The 16,226-nt window shown below is 43.7% G+C and overlaps 1 protein-coding gene and 1 pseudogene across 2 annotated transcripts in view; both read right to left on the reverse strand.

Moving 5' to 3' along the window:
* OXR1 (oxidation resistance 1) overlaps window positions 1–16,226 on the reverse strand; it is a 275,460-nt gene that overhangs the window by 118,073 nt on the left and 141,161 nt on the right. For both annotated transcript variants that reach the window (XM_066622804.1, XM_066622803.1), the window contains exon 4: window positions 15,420–15,619. In XM_066622804.1, the coding sequence (XP_066478901.1) occupies window positions 15,420–15,619 (200 nt within the window). The remainder of the gene's footprint in view (window positions 1–15,419; window positions 15,620–16,226) is intronic.
* On the reverse strand, window positions 12,808–12,894 carry LOC136650634 (U6 spliceosomal RNA; annotated as a pseudogene).

The following is a 16,226-nucleotide window of genomic DNA, read 5'->3' on the forward strand; positions in this document are numbered from 1 at the left end:
TGTCAGTTTAGTGTCAGCTAAATATGTCAGTTTCGTCTAGTCACTAGACGAAACTGACATATTAACAGTTTGGAGAGACAGGGCTCCGCGATCTACTCATTTTGCCTCGCGATCTACTGGTAGATCGCGATCCACCTATTGAGCACCCCTTACTTACAGCATCTGCTGGAAGAAGAGATGCACGGGGGTGCAGCTTGCTTCAAGAAATGACTTGCATTTCAACACAACCATGCATCTTAATGAAGAGTCAAAAAGAATGCAGTGAAAGCAACTATATTCATTTTGTGTCACTGTTACTGGCTGTAAGTGAATATGTGAGAGACACTTGTTTGCTGCTTGCAGTGCTACAGGAATATATGAAAGAGGAACCTTTTCAGTTATAAAAAAATTCTTCCCACATTAGCATAACTATTTCACGTGATAAATTAAAGTATGCAAAGCTAGTCCCTCTGAGGCACCTGTTTAGCTCTTCATTGAAACCAAGTTAATTTAAAATGACTTCACATTTTGTATCATGCTTTTCCTCTCTGATGACCTGTTATGTTTCTTTGCTTTGTTTCTTGGATGATATTCTTAAAACCTTCTTTACGCAAATCATTTCAGGTGGAACTTTAATGAAGCTGCCACGCAGCATTGTGATCGTGAGATAATACTTCTTGATTCGTTGGCATTCAAATATCACGTTGATTCCTATGGATATATTTATTTCTTATGCAATGCACAGCTGTGAGTGAGTTGGAGCCACGAGACTGTCACATGCATGTTATCTGCAACAAAGAAGATCATGGAAACAGTTGTACGGCTGAAGGGATTGTGACACGCCACATATGTTTGGAGGTGCCATTTTGGAAAATTGCACCATAACATTTTCTAAAAGTTTTTGAAGATGATAACCAGCTGCGAGAAATCTCAGGGGGCATTTTTCAAAGTCCAGAATATGAAAGTGGCTCAGAAATGTACTACCCAAACCAGAAACAATTTTTGTGGGTGCTGGTCATGCAGCTGTTGCCTTTTGTGGTCCTTGAGGCTTTGACACTATGAGTGGACTATTCCTTGGTAGAACATTCTCATCTTCATACTCCTAATCCTACTCATAGGATGCAGACTTCATTCACTCCAAGACCTTTCTCTTCCATTTGCTCCTGTTATGTCCTGCAGTAACTAGGTGGGAGCCCAACCATGCCAGATTAAATAGCTGCTAGCAGTCTCCACAGCCCCATCCCTCAGCTACACAACTGGAGCTTACCTGACCAGAGGGTGAAACGCCATTGCTTCAGCTTTCTGAAGCTACTGATGAACTCCCCCTTATCATTACTTGGTACCTTGCACTGGCAACCACGGTGCTGCCAAAATCGTGTTGCCCATGCATGATTCTTTCAGCAGCTTCTTATATGACTGTCAACCTTGCTATCAAAGGCCAGGGTGACTTTCTATCACCTTTCATAGGCATCAAATTCACAACTGAATGCCAGCCGAGAAGGCCTAGACCCAGGGTGTCAAACATAAGGCCCACAGGCTGAATGTGACCCCCCTCCCCTGAAGCAACTATTCGCTTTTGCATTTATCTGGCAACCATTATCATTGGTCTCTCCCAGCAAGATAATTGGGTTCTCTCATATCTTGAAAATATGAACAAGATTTGCACTCTCGTCTGTCATTTGCAGCTAATGTGTTTCTATGGGAGAACAAAGTGCTTATTTCTGGTCACCATCTGCTTAATGATGTCACTTTCTTCTTAATGTTGTCACTTCTGGCCCTCCGCAGGCAGCCTAAATGCTAACTTTGTTTGTATGAAACAGATTTGACATCCCCCTGGCCTAAATTCCATGAACAAAGGGGAAGATGTTTACTTTGACATGGGTATCTGTTGCCTGACCCATTGCCATACAGGTGGTCAGTATTATTACTCTAGGCCAGGGATGCCCAAACCCCAGCCCTGGGGCCACTTGTGACCCTCGAGGCCTCTCAGTGCGGCCCTCAGGGAGCCCCCAATCTCCAATGAGCCTCTGGCCCTCTGGAGATTTGTTGGAGCCCACACTGGCCCAAAGCAAGTGCTCTCAGCGTGAGGGTGACTATTTGACCTCTCACGTGAGCTGTGGGATGAGGGCTCCCTCCACTGCTTGTTGTTTCACGTCTGTGATGCAGCAGCATCAGTGAAGGAAAGGCCAGCCTTGCTTTGTGCAAGGCCTTTTATAGGCCTTGAGCTATTGCAAGACCTTCATTCGTTCATATAAGTTCATCTTTAATATATTCATTTACGGAAACTTATGTAAATTTATTCAAATTTTAAATGTAAATTAATTCTTTTTTCCCCCAGCCCCTACACAGTGTGAGAGAGACGATGTGGCCCTCCTGCCAAAAACTTTGGACACCCCTGCTCTAGGCACTCCCACCCCCTTGAGCAAAATCTTTCAGAATTGTCAAAAAATCACAGCTAAAAAGGAAGCTGGCAATGATGTCAGTAAACAGACCATCAATTTCCTTATTGTTTAGGTTTGTAAAAAGAAAAACAAGATAATTCAAACTGTCAGCAGATCGCAAAAGATTTTAATTACATACCTAAGTAGTTGCATATGCTTATATTCCATCAGCAAAAAAATATTGTCAGTGCAGCCTTGACAACTTATATCAACAATTTCAGCAGGGAATTATGCTTGCCCATGTTTTTTTTCCCCCTTGCTGTTGGGGAAGGATGCACGTTTTATCTTATGCAAATTAAATAGATTAATTTTTTAAAAAAATCTCTTTGGCATACCAATTAGTTTCATTGGAGTCATGGTGTGCTGCTACTGCTATATCGTTTTTCCTAGAACATATTTGGGCAATTAGTAACTATATTTACAAAATTGTAGCACTCATAAATGTTGAATATTTGATGCCCCTAAAGTCTTTATATGCTCCTGTGTGGCTCCCTGGAATCAATAGAGAACGCATAATGTTACTATAAAGCAATACATCCATGCCAAAGAATAGAAGAAATGAAGCTCAGCAACATTCCCACCATTTGCACATAATGTACTGATGCCGTTTGCTGAAGCTAATAACAGACCAGAGAAGCGCACAGCTAACAGCACGATCCTATCCATGTCTAATCAGAAGTAAGTTCCATTGTGTTCAGTGGGCTTGCTCTCTGAAAAAAGTATATACTGTATAGCAGGGGTCTCCAAATGTTTTAGTAGGAGGACCACATTGCATACTTAATACATATATTTTTGAAGACCAAAAAAATCAATTTTATGGAGGAGAGTAATGGAGGTGAGTGATGCGTGGCACACAATCTCTGTCCAATTCATTGCAAAACCTAGTTTGTTATGATTTGTTTGTGCAAAAGTGACGCTACTTCCTCACCGCGATTGTTTTACAACGCTGTTGAAAAGTCATCATGTGGAAACCTGATTTTTTTTAATCAGTGAGGTTAACATTGAATAAATATGGTTTGAGGGTTTTAACATATATGGCCCAGGTGACTGAAAATGAGGGTTAGCCAGGCTGACACGACTTTGGCCTTGAGAGCGGTGGACAGAACTGCACATGTTAATTGTATGGTTGTGGGGGGGAAATTTATAGTTGCTGAAGGCCAGATAAAATTTTGTGGTGGGCTGGATGTGGACCCCAGGCCATAGTCGAGAGACCCTTGCTGTACAGGATTGTAGCCTTGAGTACACCTAACCAGGAGTGTCTTATCCTGTGTCTTATGGTGGTGAGCCAGATTTCTCTGGAAAGTCCAGAAATGGGACAAGGATGCCCTAGTGAAGTGCAGTAAATATCACTGTGAGAACATTATATAATTAGAAGTAGTATTCTCATTTAAGAGAATTGATGCTAGACACACACAGCATCTTTCATTTATTACTCATTTGTAGATACAGAACAGGAACAGTGGGCACAATCCAATCAAATTGAAGCATTTTTAAATTCCAATGATCTCAGACTAGAGTCTCAGTCTAGCTCTAGTTCGTAACAATTGTGCTAAAATAGCTTTCACTAGTGCCAGGCTTCATTGTAACTTTTTCCTCTTGTGCTAATAAGAATATTTGGTTAGAGTGAACAGTGCTGGAAGGATGCAATGCAAGTATTGGCAACCTTCAGTCTCGAAAGACTATGGTATCGCGCTCTGAAAGGTGGTTCTGGCACAGCGTCTAGTGTGGCTGAAAAGGCCAATTCGGGAGTGACAATCCCTTCCACACCGGGAGCAAGTGCAGTCTGTCCCTGGTCTGTCTCCCTGGCTATGGGCCTTCCTTCTTTGCCTCTTTGCCTCAATTGGGACAAAACCCTTCCCTCCCTGGCAGCAGTGTGATTATCCCAATTGCCATTGCTGTGGCCCCGCCCCTTAAGGGGGCAGCAACAGAGCTTCCCTAGCTGGAGTGTCTTGATACCAATTTAAGAACCTCTGCTGTAGCGGGAGAGGAATATGCAATGATATTTCAGTATCCAGACAGTTGTGACTGGTAGAGTGATGTTGAAATATGCAAATACATGCAATTTTAGTGCAAGCATGTTTCAACCCTTTGGTCCCAAATCACACATTATGCATCCCTAGTCACAGTAGTTACTAAGAGCCTAGTCAGACAGCACAGCACAATCTAGGCATGTCTACTCAGGAGCACGACCCATTATTTTCAAAGGGTAAGTGTGTATAGGGCTGCAGCCAGAGTCAACTAGTTACACATAATTGGTGGCCCTAGACCACCAATTTTCTCCTTTTTGCATGAGAAGATGCATCCATCTGGATCAGAAGTTCACATAAACGTTGCAATGCAAACAGGGATATGAACTAAGATCTGCACTGGCAATGTGTGTGGCTAGAAAGCTGCTTACATGCTTGGATGCTGGATCTCCTTTGTTGGACTGGGCAAGAGACTGAGAGTTTGGCCTGTGGTAGTATTAGTAAACTCCAGGAAGTGTGTGTTTACACAATCTGTGAGTTTTTACAAAAATGCTCTCACGTATGTTTTCACAAGTAGCAAACTGCAGGAAGCCCTAGCCATTTTAAATGCAGCTTCAACTTGAATGGCTGTATGGTGATGTCCACTTAAATTATTCCTCTTCTTTGCCCAGTGTGAACCTGTCTGAATAAGTTGCTAATCATCAGATAAATATTGACTCATAACCATTTGGTTGAAGATTAGCATTTCACAAATTAATGCCACCCAGAAAAGAAGCAAATCCAGTTTAGGCAACTGGGGGAAAAAAAAAAAAGTCCACTCACACTCTATGTTAATGCAATTTCTTAATCCATTTATCATGGTAACGATTAGCTCATGTTGTTTGATCTTGGGCACTGATTGCTTCTGGCAGAGAACAATGTGCAAACAAGGTAGGAAGCAGGTAAACCGCTCATGTAAGTCTCTTGCTGACCTATTTAAATTAGCAGGACAGCTCTTAACTATTTCACTGCCATCCATAAAAAGGAGATGGTGTTGAAATTTGTTACTTTTTCACTCTGCTTGTTTTGCCTTACTAGGTGCAAATTTTCACCTGGACTGTCCTGGTCCCAATTAAGGCCTACCTTTGCTTTTAGATCAGAGGAGGACAGACTTTTGCAGCTTAAATGAACATAACATACAGCCAAGCAGTGAGAAGAGCTTTCAGCAATATAACAATGGCATGAGCGGGGCTTGAAAAGTGTGAACTAAGGTATGAGAACACAGATGTTGCAACCATGTTCCTGTTTTCATCCACGAGGACATATCAGAGTCGGAGATAAAAATGCTACCAAACTGACCAAAAAGACAGCCTGAAACTGCAGATGATGAGGAATGCACAAAGGATGTTTTTGTTCCACAAGAAGAGCTGGAACAAATTATGAAGGATATGGCAGCTTGAGAATTCATTTACTTTGTTTTGATTTCATCATTGAGGGTTCAACTAAACATTACTTGCAAAAGTACGGCATAGAAGCTCAATGGGTTGTTTCCTTGCTTCAGATCTTAAATTCAGCCAACTCCTTGGAAAATAGAGGTTAGCAGCTCAATCCTATCCTCCCTCCCCACTGGTGTAGCCAAGCCAAAAATGGGTGCTCTGTATCTGGCCAGGGGGGGGGGGGGCGGAGAGATCAGGAGGCTTCAGAGGCAAAAGGGAATTTAAATCCCCTTTGACCTCCATAAGCCTCTTATTCCGTGATCAGGTCCTCAGAGCTGCATTAGCCAGTAGTGTAGCTAGAGTGGTGCAAAATGGTAGTAGTGCAGGCTCCTGAACCCTAAGCAGCCCCTCCCACTCGCCTTCAGAGCCATTCAACTCTTGCTACCTGAATGGGTCCGAGGGCAAGTGGGAAGGGCTGCTTACGCTCACGTTTGGGAGCTGTTCTGCCCTCCCCCTCCTCCCCCTTATTTTTATCAGCGGTCAGAGAAGGAGCATGGGGGAAGGCTCTGGCCTTCCTGACAGCATTCCAACAGCGTGTGCTACATGGTGTGCTGCCGGAGCGCACTTTACAACTGTTTCTCAGCAGGTGCTGCAACAGAATGCACATTCCACTGGTGGCGAAGCCCGATGTCTGAGAACTGGGGTCAGCGGCGCCTCACTGATCCTGTCTTTCTCTGCCATGAACCTGCCAACATTGACTGCTGCCTAGGTGAGGAGACAGGAGCAGAACAGAGTCATCCTTTTGGGATCACAGCCAGAAGCCATGTGGTTCATTGGTCATTTCACAAGAAGACAATATCTTGTGAAAGGACAACATAGAGACAACATATGGCAGAATACATGAACCAGCTGTACATTATTATGTGAGGTAAGGAATGAATCTGATAAGAGCAGCAAGGCTGAAGGGCAGACCTAAAGCAATGGGTTGCTCCGTAAAAGCCTTCAAGCACAGGAGGAAGCAGGTGATGATGGAACCTCAATATCCATTCTTGCACCTGAGCTGGGATATGGGGATGGAGAAGGACAGACAACTCAAGGTTAGAATTGCTTCAGGAGAAACACCTTGCATTCTCCCTGTCCTGACAAAGAAAATGTCATCTGTACACACCTTGGAGTTTTCAATTCACTTGTCTTTCTTGTCCCCAGCAGCGAATGGCAACCTGTCACTATGATTTTTAAAGTAATCCCAAGAGTGGATTTTTCTTTTCTGCCAACAGCACCCTTTATTTCATTGCTCATCCTCCTTTCAACAACTATACAACACAGTTCACAAACCCATCATGGTAGTTCACAAACTACCATCAAGTAGTAAAATGCATAAAACAAGCCACAAAAGCAAGACAGGCATCTCCTACTACACAATGGAGCCGTTAAGCCTTTCGGATGCGGTAGCTGCATTGCACATATCTCACACTTAATTTTCTGTTTTCCAGTTTATCAACAAAGATTTAAGACAGACCATCGCATTTTAGGTTGATATAGTCTCTCGGAAAGTGCTCACATTAGAGAGAGAAGTGATTAAGCAGCTGCGTGAGGCTGCTTACAGACTTGCAAAGTGTAAGGGAACATATAATTATGCGGTTTGAAATTTTATTTAAAACAAATCATTTTCCCTGCCATCTCTATATACCCCTCTCTTTTGAAAAACGAACCTACTCAGCTCCCACTCCTTTAACAATTATTATCCTTCCCTTTCTACATCTAAAGGGGAAATGGCCATCAAATGACAGAAATAAATGGATTTTGACATGATCTTAAACAACAGAAATTGCGGAAAGTTTCTAAAGAACCTAACATCAAACGTTTCACTTCAAAAACCCTCTTCGTTATCTCCAATTCACAAAATCCAACGAGGTCCTGAGGTGTGCGCAGCAATCAACATGCTCAGACTTTAGAGCCAGGCTTTCAAACATCCTATTCTCCAGGAACCAATTTAATGGATGCTGGCAACCATTCCACACTGATTTGTCTGCTGAACAACCCCTTTACATATGTACAGAAACCTCTTACATGGCAGAAGATTCTGAGATGCTTCAGAGGCATGCATTCTCAGTGTGTATGAGGCACTGGCCAAGCGCGCTGGTTTTCATGGATGTCTTGTATATCTGAAAGGGTGCACATGTTCTGGGAACACACCCAGTACACCCCTGCAGGTGCAGGTTGTGGGGAAATGATTCCTGAAAGTGATGGCAAACTTTCAGGAATCTTCTCACCAGCAAACAATTATTAGTTGCCATGTTTGAAAAACAGTGTCATAGAGAAAAATACAGATGCATGCTACCAAAGATTATGGGGTAAGGAAAGCATGCAGTTCTAAGGAACCCAGAACATTAGATAATAAAATTCACACAAATTAGTTGGCAACCTTCAGTCTTGAAAGACTATGGTCTCGCACTCTGAATGGTGGTTCTGGAACAGCACCTAATGTGGCTGAAGAGGCCGATTCGGGAGTGACAATCCCTTCCACACTGGGAGCAAGTGCAGTCTGTCCCTGGTCTGTCTCCCTGGCTATGGGTCTTCCTTCTTTGCCTCTTTGCCTCAGCCTGTTGGCCAAGTGTCTCTTCAAACTGGAAGAGGCCATGCTGCACAGCCTGCCTTCAAGAGAAACTCTGTAATAAGGACAAACCAAGAACTTCTCAATACTAACAGATCACAAGCCAGGAAACCAAGGGATCACAAAGCCAAAGGAAGAGTGCAGTTGAATTTCACATACTGATTCATTTTTGACTAAAGAATGAAGAAAGTGGCAGACCCCAAGCTGTGACTTGAAAATAGCAATCTTTATTTTGTAAAGATTTCCAAACACATGCCAAGCAAAAGGTCTTCCTCAGGGGCAAAGGAACTTCCTGTGTGTTATTCTGTACACCAGTCAAAACAACTCACTCAAAGATACACTTATTTTAGAGTAGCCATAAATACCTGCAAATCAAATTCTGAAAGCAGGGGATTTTTTTAGCTTCTCTTTTCCAGATCTAGAAGAGTCATGCTAGAAAAATCACAAAGCTGGCTGTTGCTCTATTTTTTATTCCACTGAATCACATCCATCAGCCTTGGGTGTTTCGACTCCAGCTACTGTAATGGGTCTTGTGGAGGATGTACAGGCAAATCTGAGCCAGGATTGGGCTACCAGGGGGAGGGATTTATGACCGCTGAAAAGTCTTTTGCTGTTGTAAAATGACTGCCGATGGAGCACCCAGCACTCATTTGGTGGCCATTTTGGTAGTACTGCCATCAAAGGCAGCATTGCGCCACATCTATGGCCAGTTCCCAGTGTGCCTGCTGGACTAGACAAAGCAGTGGTGTAGCAGGGGTGGATGGAGAGGGGACAAAACTGGGCTGGGAGGTGGGAGGAATGGGGAAGTGGGAGAAATTGGCAGGAGGGGGTGGACCCAGCAGCAATGGTGCACACTGGACCCCTCTTTTGCAAGCTTTCCTGCCCCATTCTTCTCCTAGGACTTGTGCCAGCTAAAAGAGCTGCCACAGGAGACCCATTGTGGAGCTGAAGACTTATGAATGGATAAAAGGAAATAATTTCCCTTTCCCTGCCATAGACTTTCAGTCCACACACCCCTCCCTGAAACAGTGCGCTCATTTTTGTCACAGTTGCATTGGGAGCTGCAAGAGAAGGATTGAGCTCTAATATCAGTAGAGGAAGCTAGTGTCCTAGATCCTGGAATAAAAGCTTAGCCAACCAAAGCTGCTTCCATGAGTATTCTTTGCCTGTTTATCACCATAAGCCTATTTCAAAGCTTTCTTGTGCACTTTCATCCCCAAACAATGAAAGATACATTTAGGGTGTCTGTTGTAGGACTTTGATGCTGCTCCTTACAGTGAGAAGAATAGAGCTATGGGGTCCTCCAACACATCCCAGGCAACCCATTGGTTTTCTCTGACATAGAAGGGCTATGAAAGCTTCTGGGGCTGATCTTTGCCTCATCAACAGTCAGCCACAACCATGTATACTAAAGCTGAGTTCAGTGTATATAACAGTGATTTTCAACCAGTGTGCCATGGCACATTAGTTTGCCACAAATGATCCACATGTGTACCACAAGATTTTTTTTGGCCATTTATTAGTTAGTAGGGCCACTGGGGGATATAATTATTAGTACATTAGTAGGGCCATTGGGGGATGATTTATTAGTAGGGCCATTGGGGAATGTAAGCCTCCCAACTGCATTGTGGTGTGCCTTATCAATTGTCAAAAAATTGATGATGTGCCTTGATAATTTTACTGCTTTGTCAAGTGTGCCAAGAAACTAAAAAGGCTGAAAATCACTGGTATGTAAGAATTGACTCAACTGTCTAGCTAATGGGATTCCCATCTGTACCTATTCATGAGAACCCATGACCCTTTCCTGCCACCTTGAATGCTCTCTGATGATTTCACAGCCCAGCATTACACACAAGTATAACTATATATCCATACATCATGGATTGGATGCAGGTATCCCTAAGGCACATCCTATTTTGGAAGTATCTGCCATCTTCTAATGACTTGCATCTCTTGAGTGTCACTATAGGCTTCTAGATGCTGAAGCAGAATTCACATGGCATGTTATTCGCATGACACTTTGGACAGCTTGAATGTGTGAAGCTCCTGGGCCAGGGAGCTTTGGCTCTTAGTGCATCCAGGCATGCTGGGTGATGAGACTCCTGCCATGGATTGGCTATTTGCTCTCACAGGAGTCACCACTTCAGTTCCATCTTACTTTCATGTAACTGGAAATCAAACCAGGATAGAGCTGCATACAATAAAAGCTGGGACAAATGTTCTAGGTCATGCAGTAATGGACAATGGCTGAGTTCAATGGAACAATGTGAATGGCCTTTCATCTAGGACACAGCTACCAGGGAGGGGATTATTCCTTGTCAAAGACAATGGGTTCACTAGAGTAGATTTGGCTTCCACCCTAACTGCATCCATTCATAGTTCTAAATGATGCAGACATGACACATCAACAAACTACAACAAAACAATAATGGATACAGGTCGAGCCTCATTATTCATGTGGGTTCCGTTCCAAGCACTCACATGGATGGCAAAAAACACACTATAGCAGTGTTTCTCAAACTGTGGGTCAGGACCCACTAGGTGGGTCACAAGCCAATTTCAGATGGGTCCCCATTCATTTCAATATTTTATTTTTAATATATTAGATTTGATCCTACCATGGTATGTGACTGCATTTGGGGAAATGTTACGGACCTGTACTTTTAACAAGCTGCTATGTATATTCTTTTGACAATTATAGCAAATGGGACTTACTCCTGGGTAAGTGTGGGCAGGATTGCAGCCTAGGATTGTTAAAATTTTCCTGCATGATGATGTCACTTCCGGTCATGACATCACTTCTGGTGGGTCCTGACAGATTCTCATTCTAAAAAGTGGGTCCCGATGCTAAATGTGTGAGAACCACTGCACTATAGCAAATCAATCTAAAAAACAGCCTTGCTGACCTTTGTGATGTAAAATAAGAGTCATTAAGAAGACAATCCAACAATCAGTCTTTCTCAAAGTGCTTAGAAAGGCTTCACTCTGACCCCTCCCTTTACCAAGTATCTTTCATTCACTTGCTCAGGGGGAAGGGAGGGATCGCCTGGAGAAAGAAGGACTGATGGATTGTCAGGCAGCTGCTCTCTCTCTCTCTCTCTCTCTCTCTCTCATTTAGGAGGCTATTGTTAAAGGACTGTTCAGTTTTTTATACTGATTTTACGGGGGTGCATTTTTCCCCTTCTCCAGGGATCAGCACATTCCTTCTCATTTGCAGGGGCCATTCGTGTTGAGTCAAATCTGTGCATAAAAAATATGTGTACAAATAGGTTGGACCTGTATATTGAAGTGAATTCCTGATGATGAGTACCATCAAAACTGCACAAGATAGCACACCTAAATGATCAAAAATCTCACGTGAATGATCAACTAACCATGAGGTGAGTGTTTCATTTAGACCAAGAGAAAGCCCTGTACATAAGGATAAAATGTTGCATGTTAGCCTGAAATTAGGTGGCCTACCACTAGGTAAAATGGCCACAACACCACACCAGGTGTTTCCTTCTCCAGAAATCACTGTGCAATCAATAGGCCTTCCTTCGACACAGATCACACACCTTGAAGTGATGTATTTTGCTCATATAATTGGAGTTGGGAGCAGCAGAAAGGAATGGCAAAGTGGCTAGGAGTTTGTCTTTTTCTTTGGTCTATGTGAAATTTTGTTTCTACTGGGATGACTTGAGGTGCAGAGGCATGGGGGAAATGGAAATTGACTCCATTACACAAGACTGATCTTTGCTCATCATGTAATAATGGTAAAATACAGCTCCTGTTGATTAGCAATTTTGTCACACGGTGCCAGGCAGACTTCTGGCTCCAGACAAAAAAATTACTTTTACCTCTCATGATTGCCCTGTGCAAAAAGTGGAACCTAATTCCCACCGAGGCATGGATGCACCTCGGGATATTTCCTTCTACAGTGCAATATTCCTAAGGTAATAAAGGATTCTCAGCTGGCACTGAAATTGCACTTTTCATTTCTTACTTGAGTAAAGTTCTTTGAAGGTTACATGATGTCATTGGATTGATTAAAACACCAGCATAAAATGTATTTAGTTTTATATTTGTTCAAAAATAGACCAAGAGACAGGCTTGTCTTAACCTCTGGCAGCTTCTGTTTTACTAAAGTCTGCTTACAAAAACCAGATTTTTCAAACCGTATATTCAAGTTACACTCCCTTTAGACTAGCACTGGGATGGCTGCTGGATCCACAGCCATCTAAGGGTGGAAGGGATTGAAGAAGAAGAATCTTTTATTACGGTCACTGACCAGTACATAAAATATAAAACTATGCACTTGAAAATATCAGTGCACAAGGAATAAAATTTATACAATTAAAAACATTGAACTAAACAATCACTGTCTTCAAAAGACCCAAACCCGTCACCCAAAAAATATGAAACGCTCCTTGCGCAGGGCCCTGCTAATCTTCTCTGTATCGTTCCAATTTTAGTATATGTGCTGCCAAAGCAAGCACTGGAAGGGATTGGACAACACACTTCCTGCCATGCACCAGGATACTGTCAAGGCCCAGAAGGGCCACGTTTCAGGATAGACAGACAAGAATTAATAGGCCAGGAGCAGAAGACATGGTTAAACACAGGCTTGCAGTCAGGTACTGGATTAAATGGACAAGAATCAGTGGACCAAGCACATGGCTGAAGACATTCTAGTAGTCAAAATCCATATTGGGCAAATTAAGGCAAGTCTCTGTGGCCACCTAATCTGATAAATTGTTCAAAATGAGGACTGTAGCCTGGAGCAAGTGTGATATAGAGCCAGCGAGAGCCCCTTTTAGTTTCTCAGGTCAATGGAGCTGAATGATGGCAGTATGGTTGGCAACCTTCAGTCTCGAAAGACTATGGTATAAGCCTACAGCACCTGGTATTCCCAGTCAGTCTCCCATCCAAGTACTAACCAGGCCTGAGACTGCTTAGCTTCCGAGATCAGATGAGATCGAGCATGTGCCAGCTATTACAAGGGTGGTGTTGCAGTACAACTTAGATCAGGCTGATAATACCTTTGCTTGGGAGTTCCTTTGATAGTGCAGGAAGTAAGGCATCTGAGCCCTGCTGCCAGTCTCTGGTTTGAGACCCCAGCACCTTACAGACATTGATACAATCAACGTGGTCAGAGAAAGAGGGTTGGGATAATCAGATACTCCAAGTCTGGTGGCAACGTAGGAGAGAAAACTTTGGGGCTGGGGGAAACCCTGGGCATGGTTGCTTCAGTGACTCGGATGTGGCAAACTCACCTCCCCAGTGAGGCCCTCATGTTGCACAAAAGGCAGAAAGCCTCTCCCAGCTTGCTTTGTTCCATCTGACAGAAGGAAGGAGACACTTTCACACTCCTGTTCTTTAGCTGAAGACCAGAGTAGGACGAAGCAGGGGACAGTTTATACCACAGGTGTCAAACATAAGACCCACGGGCCAGATGCAGCCCCCAAAAGCTCTTTATTCACCCTCTGTTATAATTAGGCTCTCCCAAAGCCACTCTGTGCCCCTTCTGCAGATACTCTTGGAGGGCAAGAAGGAAGGAAGGCCTCAAAAGGCAAGGAACTCTACATGGGAAGGAGCAGACCAAGAGGTGTGAGAAAGGCAGATGCTGCCAATTATCACACGGGCATCACTTGGCAGACCACCTCTCAGCTGCTAAGCTGCAAAGTTGACACTGTGGAAGAAGTGGTGACTCGCACGATAATTGGGTTTTCCCATATCTTGAAAATATGATCAAGATTTGCACATTTTCCCTTCGGTCATTTGCAGCTAATGAGTTTTTGTGTGAGAGCAAAGTGCTTATTTCCGGCCATCATCTGCCTAATGACGTCACTTCCTGCTTAATGATGTCACTCCCGGCCCTAAGCAGGCACCTTAAATGCTGTTCAGTCCACTATATGAAATAAGACACCCCTGGTCTGTACCAATGATTTTAAAGCTAAGTTTCAGGCAGCCTTGGAGTTCCTTGGAAGCTTATCAAGATCAATAAGTAGTGAAGCTTCCCTGATACTGCCATGAATGACTGGGTGTTCTCTAGGCTACACTCTCAGCTCTCAGAAGGGGTGCAACAGTTCACTTAATTGGTTTTACAAGTTCCCTGTACGCAGACACGGGGCTAGAGAGGGGATAGCGCGGTAAGTACGACATACTTCGCAACACACTCTATCAGTGGTCCCTCCCTCTTGAGGTCAGAACCATTCAGGGCAGTGACAGTATGCTGCCATCGCTACCCTGAATAGCCCCAGTGCTGAGGGTGAGGGGCTGCTCACACAGCACATTGCAGAGTGTGGGGGTTACCATGCTAACCATCCCAGCTCTGCTTCTGCCTGTATGAAGATATCATGAAATGTAACCCAGAATTATCAGTGGTATGCTGGAGTTCTACAGCAGACAACCAAGGGTTTGTTGACAGTCAGCTCAATGCGGAAAGGGATGCTCAGAGCAAGAAGGTTTACTTCTACTAATTCTACATTACAGTGCAGTTTGTAGCAGTCACTGTTTGTGCCTCTGCCTTGAAGGAATGAGCTGAAGACAGTCAAAAATCCCCACTTCAGTTAGTTTCCCACCTTTCCATAGGTTGCTACAGATAAAATTCCATAACATTTCATATTAACAGCCCTGGAGAGGGCCAAAAAAGCCAAATGTACTATTGTCAAATTATATCTCTATAAAGACATAGCACCAGACATCTCTCTATTTGATTTTTTAAAAAACCTTTAAAAAAAAAACTTGCCTTATTGTACAGAGAACAAATCGATATGAATAATCTGGGTGCTCGAGCTGCTTTAAAAAGACACAGACATAAATCTTATTGAAGTGACCTGAAAAAGGGCACACTCCAGTGCCCACAGTAGATGAGAAAATTGCCCCGAGTAAACAGCAAATGCCAGCAACTCTAATCTAAGCAATAACATAATTATTTGATTGATTATTCCATGGAAAGAACATGTTTCCTTCAGTGCAACAGAGCTGTTTAAAGATAAATACAGAGTTTATTTTAGCTTACCAATGGTGTAATATCTCTTCAGCTCACCCCTCCGTGGATTGTGTCGTTGAGTGTTGGCAGTGTTGTTCTGTTCTTCTTCAGAGGTTGTTGTGTTACTGACGGGTGTTGGTTTAGTTGGTTGCAGTGTCTGTCGTGGTGCTGGTGCCAGAGGGTCATATCCTGATGCAGAAATATCAATAGACTGGGACTTCTTCTTTAGCCTGGGAACAAGTGGAAATTGCATGCTGTTAATGCCGGGGTTCCAGCTCTATGCTTTAACTTCCCTTGTTTGCAGGATTGATGGGGACAATAAGCAAGTGTTAGAAAAACTGTTACAGAGTAGACATATTTTGGCACCAAAAGGCTATAAATGGAACCAGAGAGTCACTGTGGAACATATTCAGCAAGCATGTCAACAAAAAAACGCTTATCTTGTTGGGCGTTCCAGATGGCGATCGGGGGGGGGGCGCTATGGGTGCATGCCACCCCCAAACTGCCATGCCAGTGGGGAAGGATGCCTACTGGGATGCAGAGCGAACTCAGGTGTCAGGGGAATGCCCACTGGCGACAGCAGCAGGATCACACCTCGCTGATGCTCTGGCTGGCCCAAGGTCCATAAGGAGCCAAGTTGCCGAGGAGGGAGGTCGCTTCTTTGGAAGCTCCAAGGAGGCAACCTGGGCAGGCCTGCCCATTGCCCTTTCCTTGGCCTTCCGCCCCTGTCTGCAGATCACTTTCAACTGATGAACCCTTCAGCACTCCACAATGAAGAAATGCCTGTTATGTCTGTGACTGAGTTATCCCTTGGCACATGTCAGTCTTTGGAGTACC

This window comes from Tiliqua scincoides, chromosome 4, assembly GCF_035046505.1.
Source record: "Tiliqua scincoides isolate rTilSci1 chromosome 4, rTilSci1.hap2, whole genome shotgun sequence".
Lineage (NCBI taxonomy): Eukaryota > Metazoa > Chordata > Lepidosauria > Squamata > Scincidae > Tiliqua > Tiliqua scincoides.